Genomic DNA, 22,326 nt, shown 5'->3' with positions numbered 1-22,326 from the left:
AAATTAGTTAGAAAGAAAAATATATTAGTTAAAAAGAATGATAGATTAGTTAGAAAGAATGATAGATAAATGAGTTCACAAGAATGATAGATAGATTAGTTCAAAAGAAAGAATGATAGATAGATTAGTTTGAAAGAAAGAATGATAGATTAGTTAGAAAGAAAGATAAATGGAAGTTAGAAGCATGTTGCTAGCATGTTTCTAGCATGATTAGGACCTTGCTAGTATGTTGTTAGTATATTTCTAGCATGATTATCATTCAACTAGCATGTTGATAGCATGTTTCTAGCATGATTAGCATGTTGTTAGCATGTTTCTAGGATGATAAGCATGTGACTAGCATGTTTCTAGCATGATTAGCATGTTGCTAGCAAATCGTTATAATGTTTCTAGCATGATTAGCATGTTGCTAGCATGTCGCTATCATGTTTCTAGCATGATTTGCATGTGACTAGCATATTTCTAGCATAATTAGCATGTTAGCATGTCACTAGTATGTTTCTAGCATGATTAACAAGTTACTAGAATGTTGATCACATGACTAGCATCATTAAATTGCTGCTAGCATGTTCTTAGCATGTTTCTAGCATGATTAGCAAGTTACAAGCACGTTGTTATCATGACTAGCATGTTGCTAGCATTTTTCTAGAATGATTAACATGTTTCTAACATGTTTCTAGCATGACTAGCATGCGACTAACGTGTCTCTAGCATGTTTCTAGCATGTTGTTAACATGACTAGCATGTTGTTAGTATATTTCTAGCATGATTAGCATCCGACCATTATGTTGCTAACGTGTTTCTAGCATGATTAATGTGCGGCTAGCGTGTTTCTAGCATGATTAGCGTGTGGCTAGCGTGTTTCTAGCATCACTAGCGTATTCCTAGCGTGTTTCTACCATGACTAGCGTGCTGTTAGCGTGTTTCTAGCATGACTAGCGCGCTGCTAGCGTGTTTCTAGCATGACTAGCATGTGGCTAGCGTGTGGCTAGCATGTTTCTAGCGTGCGGCTAGTGTGTTTCTAGCGTGCGGCTAGCATTCGGCTAGCATGCGGCTAGCGTGTTGCTAGCATTGGATGGATGGATGGATAGATAGACATAGGATGGTTGTTTAATTGAGTGTAGGGTTTCAGGTAGTTTACATTTGCAATGTAAGTCTATGGGTTTTAAAAAAAATTATTTTTAATATACATTTTTAAGAAAAATGAAAGTCAAATCAGTCTGAAAAGATATAGCACACCAAGTCAGGACAGTCTGAAAGTCTGATCCGAGTTTGTAGAGTTAAAGTTCTAGGAGGAGTTAGAGTTGCAAAATTTTGGGTCAGAAGAAGAAGAAGTTTAAATAGGATTTCAGTTAGGTTGAGTGCATGAAACTTGACTAGATGTATTTATATTAAATAAAAAAAGGAATGAACAAATAAATGAGTAAAACTAAGTCCAAAATACAACATTTAAAGAGTGTGTTTATTGCATCAACTGTGAAGCTGCACAGTTCCTCAACACTGGTAATAAACCACACACGCGCGCACACACACACACCCCAGACACCGAACATGACAAACCCTTCGGCATGAACACACATAGTAACCTCCGTCTCTAACACACACACACACACACACGATGGTTATTAATAGAAGAGGCCACTAGGGAGGGAAGCTTGGGTTTCACTGAAGTGTGAAACACACCCCTGTCTCTCTGGAGCGGGTGATACAGGCGGAGAAGGGCTTCCTCGGCTCAGAATAGAGTTTGTCTCAGCGGTCAGCCGCTCACTAACACACTTCAGCTAGTCAGCACATACACACACACACACACACACACACACACACAGCCTTCTTTCTCGCGCTCTATAAATACTTTTACAGTAGTGAATGCAGCATCTCACACACACACAGTCTGTTTTCAAACATGCTTTGTCTGAATTTCTAAGTCCTTCACCTGCTGACCACACACACACACACACACACACACACACACACAATCAGCCTCACATGGTCTTTATAGGTGATTTACACTGAACAGGAATTAAAGCTGTGTCATGCTACACAATATATTTTGTTCAAAGCGACATACATTTAAATTTTCAAGATGAATAGAAAGATCAGAAGAACAGCATTTATTTGAAATATAAATATTTGCTGAATAAAAAAAAATAAAAATAAATCTCACTGTCCACTTTGGTAAGGTAGTATAAACTGCATTAACAAATGCAATTTGTTATTGTATGTTGATGCATATGTTTTAAGCATAAGTTTTAAAAATGTGCATACTGAATTGTGTTTGGCCTTCATTCTTGCATCTATTTAATCCCTTGCAAACAATGCAATGTCTTCGATTTTCATGCATAGTCGACAAAAACCAAAACACTGATGTGAAGCGACGCCTGTCACCTTTAACCTTCATCATTCTTCACAAACACACACTCATCATCACACACTCATCTCATCTTCTGCTCCTCGTTATTTCCAATCATGAGTGTGTCTCACGACGCTGGTTTCTCATAACTCAAGTCTTCAGTGGACTCACATCTCCTACCAAACATGAATCACATCAACAAAAGACTCTCGGCAGAGGTTTAGAGTAGAGGATTCTGAGGCTATTTATAGACGCAAGGATTTTGTCACACAAAAGCCCTTCGGGACTGACACTAAATGGCCTTTGTGGAATTAAAACCGGCATGCGATGTGCAATTTTGTAAGAAAACGGTAACGAGAAGAGGTCTTTCACAGCTCAGGAGACTTATGGGGATCTTTGAGGATTCCTCATTGGATTTTAACTTTGTCTGAGATGTTTCTCCTAAATTATCTTGACGAAAGACAAAAAGTTGTAATCGAGTTGAATGCATTGAATGCAGCTCCGAACATTTGATGAGACTCGTCTGTCTACTTCAAAATTTAGATGAAATGACAGGATGTGTATGCATAAAAATACTGTATGCATTAAACAGCAACTCAGAAGTGAACGTTTATATGGTTACCAAAGAATGGGATGCTGTTTTGAATATCTTCTATAGCTTTCTGTTTAAATAAGATTTCTACAAAAAACAGCCAAGAATGAACTCATAAAGATGCCATACTACAAGATTCTTGTTCTTCTAGACAACAAAGCACCTAAAAGCGACAAACTTTCTCACATTCTCACTTAAAGTGTTTCTGGGAAAAGAAAACAGAATATAAGCTGAGCTGCGCTGTCACTTCTCTATCTAAACGTCAACATTTCTGCCCTTTGGGACACACAGCGAGCATGCTTTAGGAGAGTAGACATCTTGGTGGTTTCCAGGTGCTGAGGCCCGAGTCGGGCGACACTGAGGCATGCCGTTGTTCTTGCTCCAAACACAACTGGACAAACACAAGAGTCCAGAGACACGTCAAACACAACAGACCCCTACAGTCAAAACCCTGCCCTCTGTTGCTGTGGGAGCATCCGGGATCCGTCTGATTGGCTACGCCGTGACTCCTGAAGCACGCTCTGTCTGGAATGACGCTCAACGCCTACACAAAAATTTTCCTGAGAACACACATGCACAGACACACAAAACCACCAGAACAAAGTGATGCATGCTCAGCAATCCCCAAAAACATGTTTGCACACCTAAAAATATCTCAATGTCATTGCATTTCAAAATGTAGAGTACAAACTTAAACACGAGTGTGTGTTTCCATATTTAAACTGTTTAATAAGCAGCGTGTGCTTGGCTCAAGTAGCTAATGCAGGCTTTTCTTTCCATTAACGTCTCACTTGACCTCACTGAATAATCTGGAGAGAAACACTTTCATCATCCCAGAAACTTCTCCTCCTGACTGGAAGCCGTGAAAACAGCTGGAAGCACTTATGATTTTAATTTCGTTAAGAGCAAATATTCAGTTTGGCCACAAGTATGAAGATGCGTTCAGTTTGCAGAAGGAATGAAGGATCTCAGAATTTGACGAGGGATATGTTCAGAATAGCATGCTGCTCATACTATGTTTGTAGAATACTATATGCAGTTTGTGAATATTATGCACGCATGGAATAGTCAGATGATGTGCATTCGCCAACGTGTTTAGTACATGTTCATTTACATTTACATTTAATCACAGCATACTGTATCTCACAGTGCAATGCACTTGAATTGATTTTTGCATTTTAAATTGCAGTAAAAATGCAAAACACCAGAAAACAAAAGAATGGCATTGATTGCATGATTATTGCATAATATTTTCTGTATTGCATACTGTTACAGTTAAAGCTAGCAATCCACTCTCTTCGGCTCACCAAGGCTGCATTTATTTGATCAAAAATACATCAAAAAATCTAAAATATTATTACAATTCAAAAACATTGTTTTCTATTTTAATACAGCTTTAAGTATAATTTATTTATGGGATCAAATCTGTATTTTCAGCATCATTCCTCCAGTTTTAAGTGATTTTCAGAAATCATTCAAATATTGCTACTCAAGAAATTTCAGATTATTACAAATGTTGAAAACAGTTACTTTGTATTTTGACACATTTTGTTCCAGGATTCACAGATTAATAGAAAGTTCAAAAGAACAGGATTTACTGTATTTTGGAATAGAAATATTTTGTAACATTATAAAAGCCTTTACTGTCACTTTTGAGCAATTTAATGCATCCTTTTTGAATAAAAGTACTTATAATTATTATATTTTCTTGAGTTTAATATTTAACAAATAAACTTTCAACATTAAAAAGCATAAATTGATAGTGTGAAAATTATACATGCCATAAGAAATTAAACAAGACATTATTATTGGCTGTGATTTTGACATGCAAGCAGCATTTACATTTTTTTAGTGAGAAGCTGGAAACTCAAGAACTCAAACACACTTATACTCTCATGAATGATGGGTTTTGGTCGATATAAATTAGGAGCATCTGGAGGTCACAAGCTCTCAACAAGAACCAAGGAAATGTTTGAGACAAAAGGTGCCAGAGAAAATAAACACAACAGGGCTGGCACATGTGGTAATCAGACCCTCCAAATATGATCCAGTACGAAACGAATCAAACTTAATGGCTCAGATGTAAAGGCTAATGTGTGAGAGACGGAAGAGAACAGAACGAGGGAGAAGTCGAGAGGGAAGCAAACACTCAATTACTGGATCATAGAAACTCACTAACAGAAGAGAGTAAATCCCTGAGATAGAAACCGCTGCAAGAGTCTGAGCCGCTCGTGTGTGTGTGTGTGTGTGTGTGTGTGTGTGAGATGAGCCTCTGAGAAATCAAGACTTTTGTGTCCATGCATGGTGTAAAAAGCTGAAGCAGTTTTCATGCTTCCAAACATTCATGAATTCACTAAAGACTGAAATTTACAAAGTCTGATATCATTTTCTTCTTTAATATCCACCAACAGAATAAGTGGTGCATGTACAAATTAGTTTGCATTTAATTTGTGTACATCTTAATGAAAAACAGCACAAATACAACAAATAACCCACTTTTGTAGACACTTTTTGCATTTTAGTTTTTATTTATTATAGTTTTTTTAATACATATGTATATTTGATTTGTATTCATTTTAATTTATTTGTTTGATTTAGTAAGCTATTTTTAGCTATTTTAAGAATTCAGGTTAAACTAAACAAAAATTAGAAATAAATATACATTTTGTTTTATTTCAGTTCACAGTTGTACAATAAAACATTTCCCATTACTCTCTAAGGAAGCAGAATCGATAAAAATACACTGAAAATAATAAAAATAATGTTATTAATCAATATTTTTTGCTTCGTCGTCCATTTAAATTAATCTAAACATCCTTAAAAAAAGAAAGATTTACTATCTAAGCAAAACTGCACAAGATAAGACAATAAGACCTGTTGTTATTATTGAATTATTGGAAATACTTTAAAGTAAGGTCTCATTTGTTAACAATATATATTTGTATATATATAACAAACAATATATTGTTACAGTATCCTTTTTTGATTTTAACTAATGTTAACAGGCTTTTAATTTTAATAATGTATTAGAAATGTTAAACTTAACATTAACTAAGATTAATAAATGTTAGAAAAGTGCTGTACATTTTAAAAAGTGAAACCTTAATGTAATGTTTTACTGAATTAATTATCGTTTTTGTTTCTCTTTTGAAAGTTGCTTTGGATAAAAGCGTCTCTGCTAAGTGCATGAATGTAAATATTAATTTATAATTATCTTTCTAACCTTTTGGCCAAATTGTTTATCTTGTTTTTAAAAATCTAACCAAATTATGCAAGGTTTACACTTAAAACTATATATAAAATTAAATAAAATAAAAAAGAAATTCTGCAATCTTTTTTTTTTTTTTTGCAGCACACACCTAAATGCAAATCCACTGCTATTCATTTTTTTCTGTGTTTGTAAAATTAAAAGCAAGAGAGAGAGAAAGAAAGAAGTATGACATTTTAAAACATCCAGTCGCACATCGCAGATCGTGATTATGAGTCCAGACTTATGTAAGACTGTAGGATCAGCATTACATGCAGACACTGTTCACTCCTGAATCATTGGCACTTAAGAGGGGCTAAAATGCTGAATATGGTATTTCGGGTATCTCACACACATGCCGGCTCATAAAACTATACAGCAATCCTCCATTATGGATCCATCCAGCCTTGTAAAGATGTGCATTAATGTAATTAATCATTCACTGATATACTCAATTTTAGTTCAGTCACCAAGGTTTCATGGTTTCCCGTTTAAACACTTCATGTCAGAAGAGTTGCTGACCCTTGCACTAACAGAATGAGAGGAAAGTGCAAACTAAGAGAGTAGGGTTGGGTAATGCCAGCTTTAATGCTGTAAAAGGTTTGAAGGTTTGCAGTTTGAATACTTTAATCTTGGTAGATGGATATTTACTAATACAAAATGTATTTAAGTATCAAAACGTAATTATTAACAAAACTTAATTAAACAAACCAAATATACAGCCTTCACAGACTTAATGAATAATACTACTAATTAAATTACAAATTAACCCAATTTTTTCACAAAATTTGTAAATGTAATTCATTTACATTTTTTTTTTTTACTATTCAAAAATACATTTACAATTGAGCTTTAAATCACTGTATAGATGATGTTTACATTAAATAATGATTCTGCTAATCATTAGGTAATAATTTCAGTAGTTAATAATATTAACAGGCACATTATTTATCTCATATTTCTGGCAATGTGAATATATTATAACGGATGATCTGTTAAGCATTATGATGCTTTTTATGGATTTATATCAATTTAAAGTTATTATAAAGTGTTTATATTAACATAAAATTTCACCTTTTGTGTTCCAAGGACCAAAAAGAGTTTAAAAAGATGTCATTTTTGGCTGAAATATTCCTTGAAGCCAAACAGTCCGCTCCGTCTTACCTTCCAGAATGACCTCTTTGCCGGTTTTCTTCAGGGCTTGAACAGCCTCATCATGAGTGGCCTCTCTGAGGTCGCACCCGTTGACGGACAGAATCGCATCGCCCACGTAAAGAGCCTCCGTCTGGTCCGCTGCCAGTCCTTTGAAGATCTTTGAGATCAGGATGGGCATCTTATTCTCCTTACCACCTGTAAGACACCAAACATTTACACATGTGGCAAAAGACAATTGAGTGCATGCTTAGCTAACTGAAAACACAACGACAACAAAAGTTTAAACTGACCATCATATCATAAAAACGTCTCGGTTACGTACGTAACCCTCGTTCCCTGATGGAGGGAACGGAGACGTTATGTCGACCGACAAATGGGGTCTCACTTGGGAGGCCAATCATCTCTGATTTTAAGAGAAAACGCCAATGAAATTGGCAAGTGGATTAACACACCTGAGCCACTCCCCGTGCCAGCGGGTATAAATAGGGCGACAGGTGCATCCACTCATTAGGTTTTACGCTGAGGAGCCGAGAACGTGTCCCGGCAACAGCGAATGGTTCAAGGTTGTGGCATGGGGACATAACGTCTCCGTTCCCTCCATCAGGGAACGAGGGTTACGTACGTAACCGAGACGTTCCCTATCTGTCGGTCACTACGAGTTATGTCGACCGACAAATGGGGTCCTATGGAAAACGCCATAACCTGAACCTCGTCACAACCCTGAGGCGCTGCAATTGTTGACAAGCCTTGGCGTGCCACAAAAGCTACGCTTAAGGTCGTAACCTTCCCAAAGCCCCAGCGCAAATTCACTGACCTTGGTACCGAAGGGGCCAAAGGGTGAGTACATCGCTGCTGGAGAAGGCCATGCTGCTGTTCCGCCCACATAAAGTAAATGGAAGGGATTTCAACCTTCAGTGAAAGATTGCTTCAAATCTTCCCTATTTGTTCTTTCAGCTGGCAAGACAATGGGGAAGCGAGCCTTTAGGAAAGGTCGCTACGGAGACCACATCCTACCCGTAGGGAGGTGACATGTGGATATACCGATATGGACTGACCCAGGGGGCAGTACTACATATGGAAAGGGTCTCTGAGGCAGGTCCTACCTTGGAGTAGGGATGGAACAGCTGCCAGAAGAGACTGACAGAGCGATCTGTCAAGGGAAGACACGGGTTTGCCAAGAGGGAAACCTTACCGTGGAAGAATACACATATGGGATTACCCGTAGGGAACCCAGTCATATGGACACCTAGCCCAGTACAGGGGCTGACCGGCTCCGGGCATGCTAACGCCAGTACTGGGCCTGGCGACAGACTGCTCCGCCAAGTCTGACGCCGAGGGTGCTGGAGGATGCTCGACCAGGGTACGCCAACCGGGGAACTCTACTGGGAGAAGAAGGCGCTCACATCCCCGTGTTAGGGGGAATGGCGCAGCAAGCGAGACACCCAGCCAGCCCTTCCCGCCAATTACCTGTTACCCAACACACGGGAGGAAACTGGCTCTACACGGAGGTTGTAAAACCTCGCAAAGGTGTTAGGTGTCGCCCAGCCCGCAGCTCGACAAATGTCTGCCAGAGAGGCGCCGTGCGCCAACGCATAGGAGGAGGCCACACTCCGTGTGGAGTGGGCCCTCACCCCCAGGGGGCACGGCTCGCCTTGGGAATGGTAAGCCAAGGCGATGGCGTCCACTATCCAGTGGGCCAACCTCTGCTTAGAGACAGCCTTCCCCTTCTGCTGACCTCCAAAGCAGACCAGGAGCTGCTCAGAGCTTCTGAAGCTCTGGGTGCGGTCCACGTATATGCGAAGCGCTCTTACGGGACACAGCAACGACAAGGCTGGATCTGCCTCCTCCAGGGGCAGCGCTTGCAGGTTCACCACCTGGTCTCGGAAGGGAGTGGTGGGAACCTTGGGCACGTATCCAGGCCGGGGTCTCAGGACAACGTGAGAGTAGGCCGGCCCGAAAACAAGGCACTCTTCACTTACCGAAAATGCTTGGAGGTCCCCGACCCTCTTGATGGAAGTGAGCGCGATCAGGAGCGCTGTCTTGAGAGACAGGAACTTCAGCTCAACCGAATCCAGCGGCTCAAAGGGACCCCTCTGAAGTCCCGCCAGGGCAATAGAGAGGTCCCAGGAGGGAATCAGGGGTGTCCTAGGAGGATGTAACCTTCTGGCACCCCTCAGGAACCTAACGATCAGGTCATGCCTCCCCAGGGACCGGCCGTCCACTGCATCGTGATGTGCTGCAATGGCAGCCACATACACCTTCAGGGTGGAGGGTGACAGCCCACGCTCCAGCCTACCTTGCAGGAAAGAAAGCACGACTCTGACCGGGCATCTCCGGGGGTCTTCCCGGTGAGAAGAACACCAATTCGTGAACAGACTCCGCTTCAGAGCATAGGCCTGCCTCGTAGAAGGGGCTCTAGCCTGAGTGATAGTGTCTACCACCGCTGGGGGCAGATCACTTAGGTCTGCCGCGTCCCGTCTAGAAGCCACACATGGAGGTTCCAGAGATCTGGGCGTGGGTGCCAAATGGTGCCAGGCCCCTGAGAGAGAAGGTCTCTCCTCAGGGGGATGCGCCAGGGAGGGGCTGTCACGAGGAGCATGAGTTCCGAAAACCAGGTCCGGGTGGGCCAGTAAGGCGCAACCAACAGGACCTGTTCCTCGTCCTCCCTGACCTTGCACAGTGTCTGTGCGAGCAGGCTCACTGGGGGAACGCATACTTGCGTAAAGCCAGAGGCCAGCTGTGTGCCAGTGCATCTGTGCCCAGGGGGGCCTGGGACAGGGAATAGTACAGCTGGCAGTGGGAGGACTCGTGGGAAGCAAACAGGTCTACCTGGGCTTCCCGAATCGACTCCAGATCAGCTGGACCGTCTGGGGATGGAGTCGCCATTCCCCGGGGAAAGTGAGCTGTCGTGAGAGCACGCTGGCTGCACGATTGAGCTCCCCCGGGATGTGGACAGCACGCAGCGACTTGAGCCACGTCTGACTCCAGAGGAGGAGATGACGGGCGAGTTGAGACATGCGACGTGATCGTAAACCGCCCTGTCGGTTGATGTACGAAACAGCCGCAGTGTTGTCCGTGCGGACCAACACGTGCTTGTCCAGCGCTAGCGGACGAAACCGTCGCAAAGCTAGATGCACTGCCAGCAACTCCAGGCAGTTGATGTGCCACAGCAGTCGAGGTCCTGTCCAGGACCCTGAAGCTGCCTGCCCGTTGCATGTCGCGCCCCAGCCCGAGTTGGAGGCATCTGTTGTGACAACAACGTGCCGGGACACTTGTTCTAAGGGCACGCCGGCCCGTAGAAAAGCAAGGTCCGACCAAGGACTGAATAGGCGGCGACACATCAGTGTGATGGTGACACGATGTGTACCGCGGCGCCATGCCCATCTCGGGACTCGGAAGTGTAACTAGTGCTGAAGTGGTCTCATATGAAGCAACCCGAGCGGCGTGACTGCGGCTGCGGATGCCATATGCCCCAGGAGCCTCTGAAAGTGTTTCAGCGGTACCACTGTCCTGCCTCTGAAGGAACTCAGGCAGTTCAGCACTGAGTGGGCACGCTCGCTGGTGAGACGTGCCATCATACTCACCGAGTCTAACTCCATACCGAGATAAGAGATTCTCTGCACAGGGGAGAGCTTGCTCTTCTCCCGGTTGACCTGAAGCCCCAACTGACTGAGGTGCCGAAGCACGAAGTCCCTGTGATCGCACAACTCTTCTCGGGACCGGGCCATAATGAGCCAGTCGTCGAGATAGTTGAGGATCCTGATGCCCACTTCCCAAAGTGGGGCAAGGGCGCCCTCCGCGACCTTCATGAAGACACGGGGGGACAGGGAGAGCCCGAAGGGGAGGACCTTGTACTGCCATGCCTGACCCTCGGAAGCAAAGCGCAGGAACGGTCTGTGACGAGGGAGGATAGAGACATGAAAGTACGCGTCTTTCAGGTCGATCGCTGCAAACCAGTCCTGGGGCTGGACGCATTTGATAACGCGTTTCTGTGTCAACATCCTGAACGGGAGCTTGTGTAGGGCCCGATTCAAGACTCGCAGAACCAGGATAGGTCGAAGGCCACCGCTTTTCTTGGGCACGATGAAGTAAGGGCAGTAAAGCCCCGTCCTCATCTCGGCTGGAGGGACCGGCTCGATTGCATCCTTCGCCAGGAGGACAGCAATCTCCTCGCGCAAGACAGGGGCGTCCTGGACTGCCACCGAAGTCTCGAGCATGCCATTGAACTTGGGGGGGGTCGCCGGGCGAACTGAATCGCATAGCCGAGTCGAACCGTCCGGATGAGCCAGCGTGACGGGTTGGGCAGCGCAAGCCACGCTCCCAGATACCGTACAAGTGGCACCAAAGGGACAGTCGACATACCCGCAGTGGTGCAGCGATGGGGAGTCGTGCCGGAAGGCCCAGAAGGCACTGCGTCCTGGGTCATCGCAACCACACTCCCCGTGTTCCCGGAGGAACTGGCCAGAGACGCGTGGAGAGGCGTTGCGTCTCCGAACCGCGACCTCTTGGCCGCTGGCGAAAGGGGCCGTCGTGGGTGAGAATGAGGAAGCTGTGCGTCGCTCATTGTCAGCCCACAAGCCTTGCAACTCGGAGGAAGGAGAAATTGCTCTTCCAATGAAAATGTGGGTGCCACTGGCCGTTCGACCAGCGGCGGAACAGAACCAGAAGATTCTCCACCCGGCCCTCCTCCGGGGGAGGGAGTGGCGCTCTCTCCGCCATCTCCTGAAGAGCAGTTCTCCGCATCTCCGAGTTGCCCGTGTCAGGGCCGCTTAGTCGACTTCCTCGAGGACTTTGCAGCCGGGAGTGACACGGGGGGCGCCGCTCTCCTGCGCGGGGCTCGACGCGCCGGCCTCGAAGAACTCTCAGCACGGGGCGGAGCTGGTGTGGAGGACGCAGGGGGGCGCCCTCGGCGACGAGCAGGCTGAGGCACTGCCTGCGACGGAATGGTGGCAACCAGAGGATCACGTCGTGGCAAGATGTGCTGTATGGCCTCAGTCTGCTGTTGTTCTGTCAGGAACTACTGGGCACAGCCCCTGACAGCGTCGCCACACAGGACAGCCTGGGACATGGGAGCATCGAGAAAATGCACTTTGTCAATGTCTCTCATACAGACCAGGCTGAACCTGAAACGGCACTACTGGACCACCAGAGTGGACATCGCTTACCCGAGGGACTGCGTTGTGACTTCCGTCACCCAGAAGGGGGAGGTCAGTCGCCATGCGCAGCTCCTGCATCAACCTCGGGTTGGACCTACCCTCGTGCATTTGTTAAAGCCTTGGCTTGTTGGGTTTGCAGGATAGCCATGGCATGCAAAGCAGAGACAGCTTGGCCCGCAGCACTGTAAGCCTTGGTAGCGAGCGCGGCCGACAGCTTACAGGCCTTGGGTGAGGGGCGCGGACTATCCCTCCCAGTGGCGGCGTTTTGCGGACACAAGTGCACCGCAATCGCACTCTCCTGCTGGGGAATGTCAACACACCCCTAGCTGCCTCGCCATCGAGGGTAGTGAGGACGGAGGAACGAAATGAGCTGCTTCCGGCCGTAAAAGGGGCCATCCACGACTACATCACTTCCCCATGCACATCCGGGAAGAAAGGAACCAGAGTAAAACGCGGTTGTGAGTCGCGCTCCACACCGAGAACCAATCAAACAGCCATGAGCACTCAGGGCTGGCGGTGCATTCACCTCCATCCTGATGCTCACAGCTGCCCGGGCAAGCACGGCTGTCGACTCTGGGTCCAATTCGGCAGTGGCGACAACACCCGAGGGGGGCAGCCCCGCCGAATCTTCATCCACAGAGGTCGATAACCCATCCCCCGATGCTGCAATCGACATCTGATCTCCGGCGGCAAACTGAATGACCCGCTGGGACTGCCATAAGACAGCCCAGCAAAATCACCCAGCAGCTGCACAGGACAAACACTGCGGAAGGGGTAAGAGGTCCGTGGGGCGTGGCCCGGCGGAGAAGCTCTCACGGTCACCTTCAAATCTCCCAGAGCACTAGCCGGCGGTCCTCTGCTCGAGACAGAGAAACCAGAACGGGTAGTGACAGAGGGGTCTGCTCCCTTCCCTTTAAGAAAGGGGAGACGCGATCACAGCGTTGCCATGGTCACACACGCAGTGCGTGCATGAACCATCCACGAACGCGCCTTCAGCGTGCTGAATGCCCAGACACGGAAGAGAGCGAACGTGGCCGTTGTCAGAGAACAGGAAACGACCGCATCCAGAAGGACGCGGACGAAACGGCGTCTTGAAAAAGACGCGAATCGTCCGCGATTTGCTCTTTTAGGAAATCTGCTCTCTTAGTTGAAGCGCCCAGGGGAATCGCTGAAAGGGACACCGCTGTTTGCGCCGTACCGCCAACCAGAACAGCTTCCCGACACAGCAGATGAATGGCTTTGTGGAGTATAACGGCTTTCATACAACCACTCGGCTCCGAAGCAAAAATCTAATGAGTGGATGCACCTGTCGCCCTATTTATACCCGCTGGCACGGGGAGTGGCTCAGGTGTGTTAATCCACTTGCCAATTTCATTGGCGTTTTCTCTTAAAATCAGAGATGATTGGCCTCCCAAGTGAGACCCCATTTGTCGGTCGACATAACTCGTAGTGACCGACAGATAGGGAACAGTATGTGATGTGCAATTTAAAAGATGCATGTGTGGCCCTGGAGCACAAAACCAGTCTTAAATTGCGCTGAATATTTGTAGCAATAGCCAAAAATACATTGTATGGGTCAAAATTATTATGCCAAAACTCATTAGGATATTAAATAAAGATCATTCATTTTCATTCACTTTATTTATAGAGCACTTTACAACTACACCTGCAGACCAAAGTGCTATTCAATCAAGAAACACTTAATTAAAACACACAACCTAAAAACAACACACATCCTATTAAACAACAAAGATTAGCTCACCCTCTCAAAGGCTAAAGACAAGGAGTAGTTTTTGGCTTTAAAAGCATTTAAAGATGAGACCTCTCTAAGTTGCTGATGGAGGACTATTACAGAGTCTCGGCCCTGCAACAGCAAAATGCCTGAATCCCTTTTAACTTTAAATAAGTACGAGGGACAGTAAGTAATTACTTATTATTGGATCTTAGAGATTTGCTGTAGGTGCTTGACAAACAGTAATGAGCTCAGACACATAAGCAGGGGCCATCCCATGCACTGCTTAAAAAACACACAAAATAGTTTTATATTTTATCCTGTAGTTGACTGGTAGCCACTTGAGAGAAGCTAAAATAAGAGCGATATGATGACTTTTCCTAGCACCCACTAGCAGCCTAGCTGCTGCATTCTGAACTAATTGCAAGAGTGAAATAGTGGTCTGGCAGGACTCCACATACAACACATTGCAATAGTCCAGACGAGACAAAACAAAGGCATTAATAACTTTCTCTAAGTCTTTCCTTGCCAGAATATGCTTTAGTCAAGCAATATACCTAATCTGGAAAAAAATCAATAAAAACAACATTAATGTTCTTGTCAAATTTCAGCTCTGGATCAAACACCACACCTAAGTTCCTTATTTGGTCATGGCAATAATCGGACCATGAACTCAAATATTTGGACATATCTAAAAATCCTCTGGCAGAGCCAAAAATAAAATCTCAGTTTATCGATTAATATTTATCGCATATTTTGAATCATACAGCTCTTAATCACCTCTAGACATGTAAATAGCAAATTAGAACCATTGTTCTCTCCCACTCTCATAGGTAAACAGATCTGTGTATCATCCACATACAAATGGTAAGATTTGGCGTATTATTTAAAAATTGAGCCCAGGGGCAATACATACAAGGAAAATAAAATAGGGCCAATAACAGAACCCTGGGGGACCCCACAAGTTACAGGTGCTGCCTTTGAAACAAAGTTACCATACTTTACAGAGAACCACTTTAAAACCATCCTACTAATTCCAGTTAAATGGGAAAACCACTTTATAAGAATCACATGGTCTATTGTGTCAAAAGCTGCATTAAATCCAATAAAATCAGAGCTGCCATGTTACCTGCATCTCTGATTATACGGAGGTCATTAACAACTCTTAAAAGTACAGACTCAGTCATGTGACCTGCCTCAAAACCGGACTGAAATTTGTCTAAAATATCATACATACTTAAAAATTACATTAACTGGGAATAAACCACCTTCTCTAAAATCTTTGATAGACATGGTAGTTTTGAAATGGGCCAATAATTATTCGGTTCTAGCGGGTCTAAATTAGGCTCTTTAAGAAGTGGCTGAATAACCACCTGCTAAAGACCTGTTGGAACAACTCCATTATGAAGACTACTGTTAATAATAGAATTAATACTCAGCCCAACAACATGAACCATCTCCTTAAGAAGATGTAAAGGAACCACATCCCAACCACCAGATGTTGGCTTCAAACGCATATTGATGCATAAATATGGCCTTGCGCATGGATTGGATTTGAAATAAACTCTGTGAAATTAGAAGAATCCACCAGTTATAAAAACTCAGAAACATAGGCTTACTTGGACAACACACATGAATACTGAAGTCCCCAGGAATTAAAATGTTATCACAACCAGGCATCATATGTGACAAAAACTCGGAAACTGCTGAATATTTTGGTGGTCTCTATAGACCAACACACACAGAACAGATTTCTAGCCGTCATACATCATCACTTGATCCTCAAAGCTCTGATAGTTTACCTTTAACAAAAGATGGCATTTAAACCCCTTTTTAAAAACACATGCAAGTCCGCCAGTAGTTCTAGGGGTACTAAAAAAAATGTACAGTCATAAGGAGAAAGTTCAATCAGGGGATGTGTCTCGCCAACATTAAGCCATGTTTCAGAAATAAACAGAAAATCCCAATCATGTTGTGTAAAAAAAGTCATTTAAATTACACGTTTTGTTTAAGAGTGTTCTTGCATTAACCAGTGCCATATTTACTGTACCAGACTCCAGCCAAGCCAGTGATGCTCCAACCAAGACAACAGCCGACTTGATTTAACCCAAATTGTTAATATTTTCTCCCCTCGAAACTTTGTTGATGTTGATCCAGGAACATGTCTTACTTGGCAAAATCATACTTTCCACTCCAAAAGAGAGATTGTCCATCACTGCATGAATGTGAAGCAAAGTTTTGTAGTCATAAGTCCGGAGAGAGTAGTTAGGGCTAATAACACATACAAATAAAACAATAAAACATTCAAATAGACAACCCTATGAACAACCTGTGATGTTGAAATCATGAGGAATCGTGCAAACCAGCAGACAGTACATCAGTGACGACACATCCTTCAATTTTTAGCATGAAAACAGAGGGAACTAGACAAATAGCTTCTTCTTTCAAACCGGTTATAAATCTCTGATAAGCTCGGATGAATGTCATGCTGCTACTGAGAAATACAGACAAACAAGGTGGGGATCTCTTTCTTATATTTGTACGTAATACTGATAACTAGATCAAACTATTAGCATAACTGATCAAACTAGACTGTTAAAATCAGGTATGCCAATTTAATTGCACAAAAACAAATATTTCAGTCTGACAATGGGGAGATACTGCAAAAAAAATGATGTTTATATAAAAGTAGTTTGTAATACATCCAATTGCATTTGTCTTTAATTAACATAAGATATTACAGGGTTTCTGTAGGTTTTATGAAGTTACATATAGGACTTTAAAAAAAGACCAAATAACAGAAATTTAAGGAACACAATTTTTTACCTGTTATTTCTCAGAAAACAAGACTTGCGTCTAAAGTAAATGTACCTTGATTTAAGGTTTTTTAAAACTTTGTATTGGAAAACTAAAGGGAAAAATGAAGAGATGGTAATTTTAGCAATTCATGTAACTTTTAATGCCACAACCTCATGAATGTAAGACTTTCTGCTCTGAAAAAAATTATTACTTAGGCCTTAATTTATGGAAGGGCAAATCAAGACTTTTAAAGACAGAATCTGCAGTAACCCTGTATAAGGAGAATTAACAAATTGGTATTTTTTTATGCATATTTTGACACTTAACTTTTATTACTTTTGTAAATCAGAAGACAAAGAGTATCAAAATGTTATAGAATTTGTTTTCAAACGCATGAAGATCAAGACTATTTGAGACTTAGAAATAAGGAAGTTTTCTTCTGTTGTTATTTTAAGGTCTTGTGCACGCCTCATCTTCTTCCTAAATCACTGAACACTTCTTTTATTTTTCAGATTTCACACTGTAAGTAAAGGGTGGAAACATAAAAATGAGGCAAAGTTCTGCATTTTTCTTCATTTTGAACTGTTGCGTCCTCATAACCCTGATCGACGGGTTTTCTTTGAGTAACTGCACGATTTATTTCCCCTTCGAATACACTGGCCATCTGAAGGTGCTGTGCAACAGGATGAGCTACTGGAAGATACCTTCTCCATTACCACACAATACCGTCAATTTGGATATTTCCAATAATGCCATCCATCAGATCGATGAAAGGGATTTCATCGGACTTTCAAATCTGATCATTTTAAACATATCTCACAACAGGATATCCGAAATACACAGCAATGCACTGAGTGACCTAACAAACCTGGAAGAGCTCAACCTGTCCAACAATAAAATCAAAAGTGTTACCACAAACCTGTTCAAGGGTCTTGCAAACCTGTCTCATTTAAGACTTGACTCGAATTACCTAGAGACGATTGAAAACCAGTCATTTGCAACACTTTCGAATTTGAGATTCGTAAACCTAACCAATAACAAGTTAAAGCACCTTTCCGAACTCCATTCTGTTCTTCAAGTACCACATTTGCAAGAACTTTACTTGGGAAAGAACGGCTTCAGTGTTTTCAACTCAAGCGACATCCCGTCAGCATTCTTTGGTTTGAAAAAGTTGGATCTGTCGAGGAATCCCTTGACAGTGTTCAAGATGATGGAAAACATCTTTCCTGATCTTGAGTACTTGGACTTGTCAAGCTGTTTCCAGAAAAAAACTCCCGATTGGTTTATTCTAGACAAGGCGTTCCTGAACACAGTCAAGACTGTCAACCTCAGTAGGAATCAGATTGAAGTGAACCAATTGGATTATATAATGCAGAGTTTCCCTTCTGTGACCTGGATGGCACTGGATGGTCTGAAGGGGTTCAAGGCGGAGATCTTTTTACAGAAAGCATGTTCTCCCAGTCTGAGGGGTCTCCACTTGGAGGACAACAAACTTTCTGTACTTAACGATCACATGTTTAGACCGTGTGCACTTTTGAATGAGTTGCACCTAAGAAACAACGGAGTACTGAGAATGTATAAGTCGTCATTCAATCATCTAGTCAACTTGATAGAATTACGAATACAAAAGAACTCCCTGAAGCAACTTAACAACACTCTTCAGGTTCTCCCCAACTTACGGATCCTCGACCTTCATCTCAACAGCATTCAAAATCTAGACTGCTCTGATTTTACCAATCTGACGCAGTTAAGACATCTGTATTTGCACAGGAACCGAATTGTGACAATCAAGGCATGTGTATTCAAGGATTTGGGAAATCTCGAAGAGCTCATTTTGAGCAGCAATCGTGTGTTAACGGTCAGTGGAACCTTTACACATGGCCCCCAAAACTTACAATGTTTAGATTTGAATAACAACAAGTTGGGTGCAATCCAAAATTACAATTTTAAAGCTTTAAATTCCCTTGAGACATTACGTCTTGCAGATAACCAAATTTTAAATATCTATCCATATGCTTTTGCAGGACTCATAAATTTAACAGACTTGCATCTTGCATCTAATAAAATCACGGAAACATCTCTAAGAAATCGTGATGTGTTCGCCGGTACGCCTAACATAAAAAGTTTAGACGTGTCTTGCAATTACATCTCATACGAGAGTCAAGAGGAGCTACAAAGTCCACCGTTCATCCATTTAAGTGAACTGAGAGTTTTGAAGATTAATAGTCAACGTCAAAACTTAAACCACATCCCCTCGAACTTTCTGAAAGGTCTCACAAACTTGAAAGACTTTTATGCTGGGAATCTTAACATAGAGAATTTACATGTGGACACTTTTAGTTACACTCCCAAGCTTACTTATTTGGATTTGTCAAGTAATAATCTTGTGAACAGGGATGCCTTGACACCCAAGCTTTTCCAGCCAATAACAGGCCTAAATAAGATTACGCTGGGTAAGACTCACCTTAAGTCCTTGGACTTCTTAGTTGATGCAAATCTCTCCAATCTGACGATCCTACGAGCAAGTATGAATGAACTTCAACTTATAAATCAGAAAATCATCCAATCGCTTCCTAAACTGAAAGTGCTTGACCTGCAAAACAACAGCTTTACATGCGACTGTAGTAATGCTTGGTTCATCGACTGGGCCTTCAAGAAAAATAAAACGCAGGTGCTCTACCTGAACAGATATGAATGTCGCTATCCCCTTTCTTTAAGTGGAAAGAGTCTAGCCGCTTTCAACGCTGAATCCTGCAATGTGAATTACGACTTCATCTGCTTTATCTACAGCTCTTCCATTGTCTTTCTCACTCTAGTCATTTCATTTATCTACCACTTTCTAAAATGGCAACTGGTCTATGCATACTACCTCTTCTTAGCCTTCCTCAATGACAAAAAGAGGAAGCAAATCTCAAATCATCTGGATTTCCAATACGACGCCTTCATTTCCTACAATGCTCAAGAAGAGCCATGGGTCTTGGAAGAACTTGTGCCCAAACTTGAGGATCAACACGGATTGAGATTGTGCCTTCATCACCGAGACTTCCAGCCAGGAAAGGCCATTATTGACAACATTGTGGACGCAATATACAACAGCCGCAAAACCGTCTGCCTGATCACGCACAACTACCTAAAGAGCGTTTGGTGTTCGCAGGAGATCCAGGTGGCCAGCTTTAGACTTTTTGATGAACAGGAAGATGTTTTGGTTCTAGTTTTCCTTGAGGATATTCCCATGCACCAGCTTTCGCCATATTACCAAATGCGGAAGTTGGTGAAGAAACAGACGTATCTACAGCGCCCCAAACCTGGAGAAGATACTCAAGCATTCTGGCAGAAACTCAAAATAGCCCTCGAGACTAAAGAAAACATGGAGGACACACAGATTCTTTCTGGAAAAGATGTTTAAAGGCGGGTCTTCAAATATTTTGTGACTTTTAAGTCGACTGAGGATACCAGTTCCCCTTCTAACTGTTCTTTCCAATCTTATGCAGGTCTGCTGAACAATAAAATACTATAAATGTAAAATCTGTTGTTTGGTCATTATACTGAAACCGTTATTATGATATGGCTCAATGCAATGATAAAATTAAAAAAAATTGTGATTTATTTAAATAAATATATGCACTTCCGGTTTATATATATATATATATATATATATATATATATATATATATCAAAATAATGGAAATATGGCCTATGCAAAGTGGACAGAGAATGTTTTTTTTTTTATTTTTTAAGTTTTGTTCAAATATTAGAGGACGGTTCACATTTTAAAAAAATTATTTATTACATTTTTTATTTTTTTTAATTTTTATTTTCAGACCAGCTCGGCAACAAAAGCAACCAAAATTCAGACATAAATATATGAAAGTGCAATTATTGCATTATAAAGTATTAATATTGAATAACTTTTTAAAATTATTTTTATTTTCTATGCAGATGCATGTCTAAACTTATCATTTATATATAATATATATAATATAAAAAAACATAAAAATGCAATTAAAGACCTCCAGGTTTGCTTTGCTTTGCTTTGTTATAGGGCTGCACAATTTGGACATATATATATGTCCACTGTATATAACAACACTACCCATCATTCTAGAATGATTCTTTAATTCCAAATATAGCTCTTCAATGCCTCTGATTTAAAGTTTCTGTATTTTTTCATATCGCAACATATATCACATAAAATCAAATGAAACTAGTTGAAAAGTAATAAGTGTGCATTGCTAAATACACATCAACTTCATCAGAAACCAGCTCTAAATATTGACTACTGACGTGCTCTTTGATGCTTTTTATGGGCAACGCAATAATACCAATCAAAACTTCATCATCTTCATCTTTGAGCCGAGGTGTGCTCTAAATATTACAGACCTAAACACACATATATCTTCTTTAGTGAATGATGGTTTGGTCTCCTGAGTGATATTTCCAGTGAGAATCAGACAGCTGGTGTTGCTGGGCTCAAAGGCTCTTATGATTTAATCACACATCTAGAAATTCAAGGGCATGTGAAATGACCACCTTGAGTCTAAACCATAAAACATTTATATGTGGTTCCAGGTTTTATATCGCTCTTAAGAAACTCGCAGACTGTGTGTTAGTGCTCATGAGTAGAAACACCAATGTCTTCTTCCTCACCATCATCATCATCATCAGTGTGTATCAGAAGTGGTCTTGTGTAATCACCCCCTATTCTAGTGACCTTTTGACCTTCGAAGTCACATGCGGCTGTGAGCTCGGCTCTTGCCAGATTCTTTTGGCAACCTCAGGGTGCTCCGCTTGAGCTCCAGCACATTATCAATCATTTCCCTCTGCAGTCACTGGCAGGACGTCCTGCACAAACACAATAATGCTAAAATGCAACGACCTTTCGCTGATTGCATCCTTCTTCTGCAAAAACAGCATTCAAAAGTCTGAGTCCTCTAGAGAAATGCTTCTATTTTAGCACAAACGCTTTAATTACGAATTATATTATGAGCATTAGAACAATGTGCTTGTCTCAGACTTTTGGATCTCAGTGTACACCTCTCTAAAATGCATTTTGATTTAAACTGCAGTCAGTTTTTTTTAAAGAGCTCCAGGTTTGCTGTGCTTTATTGTAGGACTGCACAATTTAAAATGTGATAAATAAATAAATAAATAAATATAATGAAATATATATTGTAATAGTACTGTAAAATATAAGATTGAGTATTTATGAAAAATAACAGTATTTATTAAACTAATATTTATGACTTACATTCTTCATTTTCAAGTTTTAAATCAGTGTTATTTTAGTATGAATGA

At 42.2% G+C, this 22,326-nt stretch overlaps 2 protein-coding genes across 2 annotated transcripts in view; one reads left to right on the top strand and one right to left on the bottom strand.

Moving 5' to 3' along the window:
* LOC128016051 (alpha-1-syntrophin-like) overlaps positions 1 to 22,326 on the bottom strand; it is a 34,553-nt gene that overhangs the window by 7,471 nt on the left and 4,756 nt on the right. The window contains exon 2 of the mRNA XM_052600370.1: positions 7,354 to 7,539. Coding sequence (XP_052456330.1) covers positions 7,354 to 7,539 — 186 coding nt within the window. The remainder of the gene's footprint in view (positions 1 to 7,353; positions 7,540 to 22,326) is intronic.
* On the top strand, positions 16,631 to 20,542 carry LOC128016050 (toll-like receptor 13). The gene is made up of 2 exons (XM_052600369.1): positions 16,631 to 16,748; positions 17,544 to 20,542. The coding sequence occupies exon 2, from the start codon at positions 17,579 to 17,581 to the stop codon at positions 20,435 to 20,437; it is 2,859 nt and encodes a 952-aa protein (XP_052456329.1). The 5' UTR covers positions 16,631 to 16,748; positions 17,544 to 17,578; the 3' UTR covers positions 20,438 to 20,542.

The sequence above is a fragment of the Carassius gibelio genome, chromosome A6 (assembly GCF_023724105.1).
Source record: "Carassius gibelio isolate Cgi1373 ecotype wild population from Czech Republic chromosome A6, carGib1.2-hapl.c, whole genome shotgun sequence".
NCBI lineage: Eukaryota > Metazoa > Chordata > Actinopteri > Cypriniformes > Cyprinidae > Carassius > Carassius gibelio.
Note: the sequence above shows the minus strand (reverse complement) of the source record. Positions and strands in the feature narration are given on the sequence as shown.

Excerpts from the sequence above, each read along its gene's own strand:
- LOC128016050 (XM_052600369.1), top strand. The coding sequence starts at position 17,579 with ATGAGGCAAAGTTCTGCATTTTTCTTCATTTTGAACTGTTGCGTCCTC.